The 13,093-nt window shown below is 37.8% G+C and overlaps 1 protein-coding gene across 4 annotated transcripts in view; it reads right to left on the bottom strand.

The window, feature by feature from the left end:
- Positions 1 to 2,240: 2,240 nt before the first annotated feature.
- Positions 2,241 to 13,093, bottom strand: part of LOC127424235 (DNA repair protein complementing XP-C cells homolog) — a 34,906-nt gene continuing 24,053 nt past the window's right edge. For 3 of the 4 annotated variants that reach the window (XM_051669232.1, XM_051669230.1, XM_051669233.1), the window contains 13 exons: positions 12,601 to 12,861; positions 12,329 to 12,437; positions 10,302 to 10,386; positions 9,921 to 10,078; positions 9,648 to 9,768; positions 9,390 to 9,482; positions 8,513 to 9,280; positions 4,993 to 5,153; positions 4,725 to 4,806; positions 3,576 to 3,707; positions 3,303 to 3,472; positions 3,020 to 3,113; positions 2,241 to 2,801 (listed from right to left, as the gene is read on the bottom strand). In XM_051669232.1, coding sequence (XP_051525192.1) covers positions 2,490 to 2,801; positions 3,020 to 3,113; positions 3,303 to 3,472; positions 3,576 to 3,707; positions 4,725 to 4,806; positions 4,993 to 5,153; positions 8,513 to 9,280; positions 9,390 to 9,482; positions 9,648 to 9,768; positions 9,921 to 10,078; positions 10,302 to 10,386; positions 12,329 to 12,437; positions 12,601 to 12,861 — 2,546 coding nt within the window. In that variant the 3' untranslated portion in view covers positions 2,241 to 2,489. The remainder of the gene's footprint in view (positions 2,802 to 3,019; positions 3,114 to 3,302; positions 3,473 to 3,575; positions 3,708 to 4,724; positions 4,807 to 4,992; positions 5,154 to 8,512; positions 9,281 to 9,389; positions 9,483 to 9,647; positions 9,769 to 9,920; positions 10,079 to 10,301; positions 10,387 to 12,328; positions 12,438 to 12,600; positions 12,862 to 13,093) is intronic. The other variant, XR_007894433.1, reaches the window with a different exon arrangement.

Consider the following 13,093-nt stretch of genomic DNA (forward strand, 5'->3'; position numbering starts at 1 on the left):
TTTTTATTTATTTTTTGAATGTCTGTTATTCTATTGAAAGGCTGTGCTTGGTGTCTACATGGCTCTGACCAGCACTCTCAAGGCGAAATCGTCAGGATTGCGATTATGCGTGTTAAAAATAACTAATATTACTTTAGAGTGCTTTTAAGTGTCAAACAAGCCCCCCAGCCATGACACAAAATACAAACCATTTTATTTGGTTAATTTTTTTTTAGTAAGTACATTAGTTTTATTATCTATAACTTACACTGAACATGGAAGACTATATTTACAGTAATCACCTCATTCAAGGGAAGGCTACATGTTTACCTTCTTTAGAGATAGGCTTCAGCTCACTCTCTATTGAGCTGAGACACATTTTGCACTGCCTCTTATGTCATGTATGGAAAATATGTACACAAAAGAAGTGGCAAGAGATGTAAAACTGTATGAAGATGTAAAAATGCAATCAAATGCAACCATTACTGATACAATTACTGATTAAAACAGGTGTTTTATACCATTTCCTGTGATTTATACTGCTTGTTGCAGCAATATAAACTTGCATAAATGGCGGTGGGTTGGGTTTGGTTGACCCTGGTGCCCCCTCAAAAATGTAGGTGCATGACTCCCCTGCTAGCAGGCAAACTCACACACAATCTCATGCACTCATGCAAATATAGGTCAACAAAACAAGAGAGCTGATTTACAGTGTGCAATGCACTGCAGGTACAAATGCAAACAGAGATCAGCAACCTCAATAGAGGCACAACTTTTGAGATTATTTGCCTGCTTTGATAAAGCAAGGCTTACTTTTTAGATGACTAATATATTAATTTTGGAACATTACTATGTCTTTTAAAGACCTAGATTAGCTCATGTGAACGCCATTTTAAAATGTTAAATTGTAAACAATAAATATTTTTAGAAAATGAAATTACTATATATAGGCCTACTATTGGAAGGATACTTATAAAAGTATGTTCTATATCAGTGTTTCCCAACCTTTTTGCCTTAAGTACCACCACCAGAGCAACATCAGTAAGGCTCAAGTACCCCTTCATCGCCACAAAACCAAAGATGTGCACAAAAGACTTGATGTAAAATGAGGACACAGATTTGATAGAGTTTTATATGGAAAATATAATTTAAAGTTTACTTTATGTATAGTGTGATATCTTACAGATCCCTACCTTTTTTTAAACACTTTGTTTGGCAGTTTAACATTGTGACCTCTTACTGAGGACAGGTTAAGTTACATGTGCTTCCAAGTATAGAGCATGCATTTTTAAAAATTCCAATGAAATTATTTCAAATCATAAGTAATGAATGCCCTGAGTTTACAAATTTGCATTATTATGAATTTCTTGATTTTTAACATAAAAGAAGACTTTTTATGTAGGACATGTTTTGTCCCTTATCTCAAGAATCAGCGTTATTGATCAATCAGTATTGGTTTGATCTTTGGACATCCCTTTATCAATACCCATTAGAGCTGATTATTCCAATTAATTTGGGTATATTTTAGTTATAATGTCCCTTTTGCTTACATATGAAATACATTATCTCTCAGCTAATGCTGTTCTTTTTACTGGGGACCTTCTAACTTGCTACATCACAAAATATCAATTTTACAAATTGTAAAAAAAAAAAAAGAAATTGTTTTTCATAATTCCAGTCACATTTTAGGTTTTTAAAAATTACAAATTAAGTACAAATTCCATGTATTCCATCAATAAATATGATCTCTTAATTATATTATATTGCATTCATATGTTTCATTACATATTTATTGTTTACATAGTTTGTGCTATTTACCAGTATTTACATTGATATAGAACAAGAGCTGAAACAGTGCCTCTCGCATATAAACGAGAGGGAACACACCTGGTTTCTTTAGCGCACATGTGCTATGTGTGATTAAAATTAATGTTTGTTTTTTCTTGTTTTTTGAAAAGAACAGAAAGGATATTAAATGAGACATTATTCAATGCCAAACGGATTGCGTGGATCTCATCTTTGGACACATGACAAGGAACGACTCAAACCAAATTTTACTCTCAACACAGTGAAAAGATCTCGGTGCTGAACTTCAAATAGAGTAACTGGTAGATATCTGGATTGTTAAAAATCAAGATCGCGATTACTTGGAAAATCTATATTTTTTCCCATCCCTAATCTCTATTATTTTTATATTAAGCCATGCATTTTAAGGTTCAACATAGCAAACCCCCCCCCCCCCCCCAATTGGGAATCAAATAAGCAGACACAGAAGCTGCAACATAAATGTTGTATATTTGTATGTTTTTCGACAGCGTGTTCTATAAAAATATGTATTTCGATACAAAATTACATAATTGCATGGAGGTATTTCAGTAGATTTTACTAAATCAAAATACCTGTAAAAATAGGGATGTTAACAGGTTTTTGAAGATAATCTATGCATATAAATGTAGAAAAACATTTAAAAGGAAAACAGAGTTAATTAAGTAAATAGACAGCAGATTTCATCACACTTTTTCAAAAGGGAAGAGATGTTTCTGCTCTCCACGTTTCTCTTGTTTAGTTACACGCCTTACAATCTTATCTTCCAGTTCCTCTTGTCTGTTCTGTGGCCAAGAAGTAGCCAGAGAGGGTGGGGCTGTCTGAGCTCCGCCTTCTTCCTCATCTGAGGACAGTCCTTCAGTCCTGCCTTCTTTTCCTTCCTTAAGCCCCACCCCAGAAGCAAGCCCTTGTTGCCCATAGCGACGCTTCAGCCTCTCTTTAATTAACAGGCCTTTTACTAGCAGGGTCCAGCTGGCCACCACACGCTTCTCACGTTTCTGTTTAAAGATCCAAAAACTGATGTCACCAAAACATTTCCAAAACATTCATTTTCAGCCCAAAATCACAAGTATGTTTTGCTAGCTCTTTCTTTTGATCATAACTGTTCTCCGAACACCATCAAGACTGTGCTGCATGTGATTGGTTTAAAAGTTTTTGATGGGTGTGTTTGACAGAAGATGTTTTTCACAGAGCAAGAACTTTTACATACACAGACCTCTTGTTCTTTCTTCTGCTGAATATCTTGCTCATTTTCCCAGGCGGCTTTCAGGATTTCTTGGTGTTCTTCACAGACAATATAGCCATCATTACTGAAACACAATTATCCAAATTATAGATTAATCAGAAAACACATACATGCATGCATTTCTATACAGTATATGAAGCATAAAAACACAAAAATATATCCACATTCTACTCTTATTCTTTTGACATAAATAAATGGACGGTGAACTGCAAGTTCTGTCTCTTACAACACGTGCGGGCACACACAAACTCACACTGCATGTGCGAATCCACAATGGTAATCGAAGCCCGTTACTGCTGCAGCACAGTCTATATTCAGCTTTCTAGCCACTCTGTGCAGATTTGGCAAATGCAGGTGAACACATCCCACTGGTAACATACATGACTTAAACAGGTACACATTTCCAAACTCATTACGAGGTACCTGAAACACATCCACACATACATGTTCCAAAATCTCAAAGTACAGATCAGCAGATCTTGCACAATTACACATTTCCAAACTTAACTGAAAAAATCCAACTCACTTTGCCATCAACAGCGATCGGAGGCTGGTACTCTTCAGTTTGCCAGTGACCAAAGAGAGGCAGATCTTTGACATTTTTCTGCTCTGACATCATCCTGGCTTTACGAGAACGGTTGGAAAACCCAATCACCATCTGACAGACACACAAATTTTATTTTACCTACCACTTATCATTTCACAAAGACTGCTCACAACTAGACAATACACACATTAAACAGGAGCAAAGATTCTAGACTGCTTAGATAAACATTGCTGGTTAATTTGATTCCAAGAAAGTAAAACCAAGGAACTGGAGTGTTACTAAGATTACAATCCTGCCCCGTTCACATCGCCAACAACATTGACACATTGTGTCGCTTGTCTCTGTACTATGAAGTCACTAGCGGGCGTTCCTACTGCTGTCGTTCTAACGTTATTGGTGGACTGCACGTCTGGTAATATTAGCTTTTGAAATGCTGATTACAGATGATTCTGCCAGTGAAACAAAGATATCATTCTAATTTGACATGGAATCAGTTCTCTTGCCTGTAAAAATGAACAGTCTGCAGGGGAGAGTGTTTTATATAACCCGCAGCAGTGCTCATTGCATCACATCATTAACAAGACGAACAATCTATTAAAAAATGAATCAAACTCACTCAGAATGCCGACAGTTTCTGACACGGTTTTCCACACATCATTGATTTATTATATCCATGCACGTGGTTATAGGCAAATGATACAGAGCAGTGAAATCCATCACAATATTAAAACTTCTCTGTCTTTCCTGCATTTGACACCAACTTTTCTCAACTTTGTCGTGTCGCTCGCCACGCCCACATCTTGTCGCCAACGGTCACTGTCGCTCGTGTCTCCGGAAGTCGCTGTGCTCTCATTGAAAATGAATGGCATCCTGTCGTTTTGATGCTTGCGGTGTGAACGGAGCTTTAGATAATATACTACAAGTTGCTTTGAATGAAAACTGTTTCCTAAATGACAAGTGGCCATTAAGCATAACCTACAAAAAGGTGTTACAATTACAATAAATGCAAAAATAAGTCTTCAAACGAATATGTTTTTGCATTCGTTGTTTTAATAAAAAATGCATTAATAAGAAAAACACGCTTATAAATAATAAAAATATACAGAAAACATTAAAACAATACTCTACCTTGTATGGTTCTTCTCCTAGTCGAACAGTTCTTGCTTCCTTCAGCCAGGTATCTCTAGAATGGAGTGTGTGCACACAGTCTCTGAAAACAAACAACAACAGACAAATAAGCAGTAAGTGTATCCACCACGACAGGCTCAAAAGCAAAGATAAACAAGGCCATAAAAAAAAAGACAGGCCAACACAAGCAATAATCCAATACTCCTTTAAAACATTGTAGCTACTTTGCAAAAGTCCACAAGAACAGAGTATCCTCAAGAGGGTTTACCGTGAGTAAACTGGTTCTCCTCTGCAGTAGCCCAAGACGGTGGCTGTAGAGGGGTAGAGGGCCTCATATTTCAGCAGGTGCCTCTTTAGAGCGTACAATGGATGGTTCTTATACTCTGATACTGATGTTGGCAACGGCTTATCCATTAATTTTGCCTGCATCTGTAGATGAGGAGCACAGGTGAGTGAGGATGTACAGTGCTGTTCCAAGAGTCCACTTGTGAAAATGCATCTAATTTTGCATTGTTCTAATGTAACAGTTTCTTTTTGTTCCTCACACAGTTTCTCGTTGCATATTATATTATCAGCATAACAATTTGACTGAAACATTTCTGAATTTATTAGTATTTGCCAAGTGCCCCTTTTGCTTTAATGACAGCTTGCACTCAAGCTGGCATGGACTCCACAAGTTTGTGCCAAACCTGATGATCCATGTTATCCCAGCATAATTTGAGAATATTTAAAAAGAATCTTGTGTGGTACAATGGAAGCAAGGAAATCTGACCTTGATTAGAGACAAAGAATCTTTAAAGGAATAGTTCATCCAAAAATGAAAATTCTCTCATCATTTACTCACCCTCATGCCATCTCAGATATGTATGACTTTCTTCTGCAGAACACAAATAAAGATTTTTAGAAGAACAGCTCAGCTCTATAGGCCCATACAAGTTAATGGTGACCAAAAATTTGAAGCTCCAAAAAACACAAGAGGCAATCTAACTGGTTTTGGATGTGAACAGACCAAAATATACAGTGGCCCCAAAAAGTGTTTGGATGCTTAAGCTGAACTTGAATTGAATTCCTTTGCATTTGAGAACAAAACATCAAATCAGTTTGCATTTATTGAAACGAACGATAACATAAACACACTTTTCAAGCAGAACATTTAACAAATAGAATGGTTTAAATGATAAAACAACAGATATATGGTTTAAGACAAAAATCTATTTGGACACTTGATAATGGCTTCATTTAAGATTACAAGTTCAAGTATTTTCATTTTTAGATTGCAATCCTTTAATTCGCAGCACTTCTTGACAATATCTGGGCATAAAATCAACAAGTTTCTGTAAAAGCTGTGGTGAAAGTTTCCTCCAGGTTTCAGCCATCAAAGCTTTCTGTTCATCCACATTCAACAACACTGATGATTGGACATTTTCTTATCCATTGCATCCCACAGGTGCTCTATAGGGTTTAGGTCAGGGCTCTGGGAGGGCCATTCCAATACCTTAATTATCTTTTTGCAAAATATTCTTTCAATAGGTGTCTGTTATGCTTTGGATCATTATCCTGTTGAAAGAGTCACTTCAGGGTCTTAAATAATTTCTTCACTGTTTTCTGCAAGTTTGCATTCAGAATTTCTCTGTACACTTGAGAGTTCATAATTTAATCAATTAACACAAGTTCACTGACACCACTGTAAGAGAAATAGCCCCAGGCAGTGTGGTTGGAATTCTTCCACTGCCTTTCTCCACACAAATACTCTGCCATCATATCCATGCAGGTTCAATTTGGACTCATCTGATAATAAGACAGTTCTCCAAAAGCTGCTGTCTTTCTGTGCATGTTCTTTAGCCAGTTCTATCCTGGGTGTCTTATTCTTTAAGCTAATAAATGGTTTTTGCCACATTACTCTCCCCCTGTACCCATACTCATTGATCCTGTTTCGAATGGTCTGCAAACTACGTTGTATCTGGTAACTGTCATTGATGTGCGAGGCAATCCTCGCAGCTGTTTCTTGCCTGTTTCTCTAGATTTTACTCACAATTCTCCTGTCCAATCTGCTGGTTGTTTTGCTGGGTCTGCCTGTGCGCTTTCTGTTCTCATTGACAAGTCCTTCATCTTTGAACTTTTTTGCAATATACCATTTGTGGAGGATGGAAGATTTCGTTTTTTTTGCCTATCTGGCGAGAGCACCTATGAAGAAAATGCCAGATTGTCAATGTTCTAGTGTGAATGAACAGAAAGGTTTGGTGGCCGAAACCTGGAGGAAACTTTCACCACAGCTTTTACAAACATGTCTATACCCAGACATTGTCAAGAAGTTCTGCAAATGAAAGGATTGCAAACTAAAAACCAAAATACTTGAACTTGTAATCTTTAATGAAGCTATTATCAAGAGTCCAAATAATTTTTTGTCTTAATTTGATCCTATATATATATATATATATATATATACATATTGTTGTTTTATAATTTAAAATGTAACAAGCTTCTTTTTTGTTAAATGTTCTGCTTGAAAAGTGTTCTTGTTATCTTTCTTTACAATAAATGCAAATTGGTTTGATGTTTTGTTCTCAAATGCAAAGGAATTCATGCATTTTTAAGTTCAGCTTAAGTGTCCAAATACTTTGAGGCCACTGTAACTCTTTTTTCACTATAAATTGTGACATCAGGCAGTCTCCTTGGCGATCACGATTTCAAGCACGATTACACTTCCTAGTGCCATCTAGTGCTCTGCTCATGCGTCAAACCAAGTGTAATCGAGCTTGAAATCGCGATTGTGCCTACAGACTGCAATGTACAGTGAAAAGGGAGTTATATTTTAGTCTGTTCTCAAACAAAACTGATTTCATCGTTTTAGAAGACATTGATTTAACAGCTGGAGTCTTATGGATTACCTTTATGCAGCCTTTATGTGCTTTTTGGAAATTAACATTTTTGGTCACCATTCACTTGCATTGTATGGACCTACAGAGCTGAGATAATCTTCTAAAAAAAAACTTTGTTTTTGTTTATCAGAAGAAAAAAGTCATACACATCTAGGATGGCATGAGGGTGAGTAAATGATTCCTTTAATAATTCCTATTCATTTGACATTATCGTGTTTCTTTTTTAAATGATTCCAAATCCTAAAACTGTTTATTTCTAGGTTTATATCAGACTTTGAATCCCAGATTTTTAATGTGAACTTTTGGATGACACTTTTGGATGAACTTTTGGTCTTTCACATTTTATGTAGTTTGTGTGTAAAGCCCAAAGTATACTTTAATCAGACTTGAATGCTAGGCATCTGAGTACAGGATGTTTGACGCAAATTTCATCATCAGCAGAGTGCTCAAGCGCTGAAATCTTGCGGCCGGATTTTTCTGCACATGTGTGCTCTGAACGTTCAGAATGTGCATGTGGCTGGAATTATTTGCACTTACTGGTGCATCCACAAGTTGGCAGCATCTCACAACTGAGCCTTTGCTGTCATGAAGAAGTGTTAGAAGGTGTAACCGCCACTAAATATCAGGAGACGAAGGTAGAAACAACAACAGTGGATGTGCACATCAGGAACACGTGTGTGAGGAGGTCAAGAGATACCTGCATTTGTACTCGAGTCTGAAGGAATATGAAGACATCTTTATGGGTCTAAACTTCAGAAGAGAAATAGTCAAGTATCTCATTGTAGCGTGCATGCGGCAACTGCCTGTTGATGTATACTTTGAAAGGCTTCCGTTTGAATGTACACAGACGCTAAGAGTTCGCATCAAAACCAAAGTATACTTTGGGCTTAAGTATGTGTGCATTCAAACCTCCTGATCCTCTTTCTGTCCTCTCTCAGAATCTGGAGACTTGTAGAGCTCCATAGTCTCCTCCCACCATTCTGCGTTGATGCGCCGTCGCCGTGAAGATGTAAGCCAAGTAGGGTCATACCTGCTGCTAAGATCCTTTAGATAGCCCTCATCATCCAAGCCCACCACATAAGTGATTGGTTGGGTCGCCTGGTCAGTACAAAGGAGTGGCTGCCCGACCCCGTGATCCACATCGACACACACCCACCTCCCAGTGATTTCCAAATAAACCTCTAACCACTCATCTGCACCTTTGCCCTCCTTTCTTTTACATCTCTGTTTCTTCACCTCTTTCTCTTCCTCCTCTTCACTGCTCTCCTCCCTTTTGACCTCACTCCACCTCTGAGGAGCCTGACTTTTGCCCTTTTCTTGCTCCTGCTTAGACTTTCTGCGTATTTTCTTGACCTCACAGTCTGAGTCTTCACTGTCATCCTCATTGGTTGGCTGAAACTCCTCCTCGCTTTGCTCCTCCTCCTCACTGCTGACTTCTTTATATGACACTTTTGAAGCTACACTTCTTCTTCTGGTGTTTTTGGGGTTTTGTCCTCCAGCTGTCTTTTTTCCTCCTCCTTCACCCTCTTTCTTTTTCCTTCTCTTTCCGCCCCTTTCCTCTTTTACTTCAGAGGCTTTTACTGATGGCCGTTTAGAGCCGGGGGAAATCTTAGGCTCTGGGGAAGGTTTCTCAGACAGTTCTTTGGCAGGAAGGCTCTTGGTAGTTTTGGCTTTATTCTACAAACAAGAAAAAACTCTCTATATCAAAATCTAAATTCAAAGTAATCACAAACTTAGCCATTAAAAAGTAGCAAAACAGGAATCCAACTAGTATACTGTACATCACCTTAGTGGCAGGTGGTGGCTTGAGAGGGAGGGGTTGTAGTGACAGCACCATCCGGCAGAAGAGTCGCAATGACCTCAGCACCAATAAGAACAGCTACAGAAAGGGACAGCATTGTTTGAATGTAGCTGACTAACAATATTTCAGATCCACAAAGGTTTTTCACATAGTTAATCTGCTATGATCATGACTCAGAGCATATAAAGCCAAAGTAACACGAGTAACAAATTCGAAGGTTAAGAAATGTGAGATCTTGCTCACATAGGTCATCTCCTCATGGTCCATTGCTGATAAACAGCCTATTCGCTTCTCCAGCACCGTCCTCAAATCCACATCTTTCGCCTCAGGTAAGGCGGGGTTTAGCGTGAACGTCACTTGAAACCTAGGTGGGATCAAACCACAAAATATATTCATTATGCACTTTAAATATGTCTTTCAACATAACAGCTGGATGTGGCAGTCTGATATTCATCAAATGGAGATAAAAACATAAATACATGTTCAACTGTAAATGACTCGCATTATTAAGCTCACCATTTCAAAAGCCCCTCCAGGAAACCTATGTTTACACGCTTTGCGTCAACTGTGGTGAAGTGGGTAGGCAGAATTGACAAGGCAGTAGCTAACAGATCAGGCTCACAACAGAGTCTGTTTCGAAACAGTCCGCTGGCCAATAAGCAAAGCAGGTGGACCTGTATGACAATGTAAATAAGAAACTGTACACTAATGGCAACAAAAAATAATCAAATACCTACCAAGATGATATTCATATAAAACAAATGTATGCAGTAAAACAGTCAGAATGTTAAAAACTACATTGTTATTACAAGTTATTAATATTTTTCAACGTTGTTATTATTATATTTATATATAAATGTAAATAATTATTTAAAAGAGACCCAAACAGAAAAACACCTTGTGTGTATTCTCAAGCACCTCCTTGTTAAATCTTTTCGTCATTCGGCGCAGACAGGTTTCAAACTCTGCTTTCCTTTTCTCCCTGGAAATAGTTGCCATGGTGTTACTGTTTTTATCTCTCACTGATCATCACAGCTTCATTTAGTTTACAGATCTAACCTAAAGTTTGTAATCTATTCCAGCTCACATACTCAGAAAAAAGTGCTTCAAGAATGAGATAGCGACATGACGCGTGGTCATGGGATGTGATATGAACCAATGAGGTCTGATGTTATCTATCTATCTATCTATCTATCTATCTATATATATATATATATTTTATTTTTTTTTTTAACAGTAATGCACATAATATAAACATAGTGGAAGACAAACACAGGGACAGAGGATAATTATCTCAGATAAGTTTGACATTTTCTGAGGGGTAAGAACACAAATATAAAATAGAGGGGGAATAACATTTGCAGATATGCACTGATATAACATGTTTTGAACGTGTGTGTGTGTGTGTGTTTTGCATGCAGATTAAATTGTTTTGGTAAAACAAATAAAAGCTGAAAACACAACGGAAATAAGCCACAACACAATGGAAAAGCCACAACAAAAGGGAAATAAACCACAACACAACGAATTTAAGCTACAACACAGCGAAATTAGCAACAACACAACGGAAATAAACCATAACGCAATGAAATGTAGCAACACCACAACAAAATTAAACCACAACACAATGGAAAATCCACAACACAATGGACATAAGCCACAACACAACTAAATTAAGCTATAACACAATGAAATTAACAGAAAACACATATTTATAAAACAAATATTTACAAAAATACTGTACTTACTTGTTCTGTAGTGCTCTGGACAATGCATACCTGTTTAGATTTCTACCAGAACTCTTTCTGCACATAACTTTAACGTTTCCAATGGTCTCAAATAAATTTATATTCAAAAGGACATTTCTAGCATACATAAAGTCTCTTCTGTTTAGCTTGATTCCATGGGAACCCATTCCGTGGTGGCTGGGAAACTTCTCTTGTGAGTGACTTGCAGTGGTACAAGCAGCTCTCTGCTTCTTCTGAGCAGCCTCATGATTGTGCATGCATTGAGTCAGACACACAACTTAAAATACAGTGTTAAAAAAAAAAAAAAAGGGTTATGTGCAAGAAGAGTTCTGGTAGAAACCTAACCAGGTATGCATTGTCCAGAGCACTTCAGGACAAATTATTTTCTGTTAATTTTGTTGTGTTGAAGCTTTTTTCCATTGTGCTTTCAGCTTTCATTTGCTTTGCTAATTTGGTTGTGTTGTGCACCTCTAGGCCACTGTACTAGTCACTTACATTATGGCAAATACACTCAGTGACCACTTTATTAGGTACACCTACTTATTCATGAGGTTATTTAATCAGCCAATCATGTGGCAGCAGTGCAATACATGCAGAAATGGGTCAGGAGTTTCAGTAAATGTTCACATCAACCATCAGAATGGGGAAAATGTGATCTCAGTGATTTGAAGCATGGCATGATTGTTGGTGCCAGACAGGCTGGTTTGAGTATTTCTGTAACTGCTGATCTCCTGGGATTTTCACGCACAACAGTGTATAAAGTTTGCTCAGAATGGTGCCAAAAACAAAAAAACATCCAGTGGGCGGCAGTTCTGCGAACCGCTCTCATTAAGGCGTTTTTACTGGATGTTTTTTTGTTTTTGGCACCATTCTGAGTAAACTCTAAAGACTGTTGTTTTACCCATTCTGATGGTTGATGTGAACATTAACTGAAGCTCCTGACCCGTATCTGCATGTATTACACTGCTGCCACACGATTGGCTGATTAGATAATCGCATGAAAATGTAGGTGTACTGGTGCACCTAATAAAGTGGTCAATGAGTGTAAGCCCTGTGAAAACTTTTTAGAAATTCACTTTACAGGTTTGGCGTGACCTTAATAAGTGGTGACAGAATTTTCATTTTTTGGATGAATTATTCCTTTAAACTCTCAATGTCTTTCTTACACACACTCACTTCCTCTCTCTCTTGTGAGCCATGTCAGGTGTCTCAATTTCAATTTCCAAAGGTTTAGATGGAACTTCTAGTTCTGTTGAAGCCACAGGACCAAGCGGTTCTGCCACCTCTGAGAAAGCACACAATTCAAACAAGATACTGCAAGTGTACATAAGTCATGACACACTGGTTTAGAAAACTAGTTCCCAGACCCAAGATATTCTCACCCAAATTACATGGACCCTACACAAAGATTTATATATATCAATGATTCACAATTAAATACTATGTACCTTCCACCTCCTCCCAGTCATCATCCTCATCCTCACTCTCTTCCTCCTCTTCTTTCACTTGTTTTGATGGTAGTGAGCATTCTATAAACATGGGACTCGTCTCCTCACTGTGGTCACTCATGTCCTCTGGTTCTTCTGTTTTAACTATGGTGTCTTGGAAGTACTTGCTTGTCTTCTCATCGGAGGGATCTCTGGCCTTTTTGGATGCTCGAGATCCCACTTTGGAGTTTTTGAGGTTGTTTTTTCCCACCTTGCCATTTTCTGAAATAGACAAGCAGGCCATGAATGACACTCTTACTATCAGCTTAACAGACATGAAGTTGACATCAGTCAGGATGCTGAGAAAACATAGAAGGCAGACCGCTGACACTGCTGTACTTGATTGACGGGTTGATTATTCAGTCTCCATGCTTATTATTAATATGTGCATGTATGGGTTTTTATTGATTTAGTCTTAGAAACGTCGTCTGCAAACACATTTTACCAAAAGGTC

Source organism: Myxocyprinus asiaticus, chromosome 33 (genome assembly GCF_019703515.2).
Source record: "Myxocyprinus asiaticus isolate MX2 ecotype Aquarium Trade chromosome 33, UBuf_Myxa_2, whole genome shotgun sequence".
In the NCBI taxonomy this organism is placed as follows: Eukaryota; Metazoa; Chordata; class Actinopteri; order Cypriniformes; family Catostomidae; genus Myxocyprinus; species Myxocyprinus asiaticus.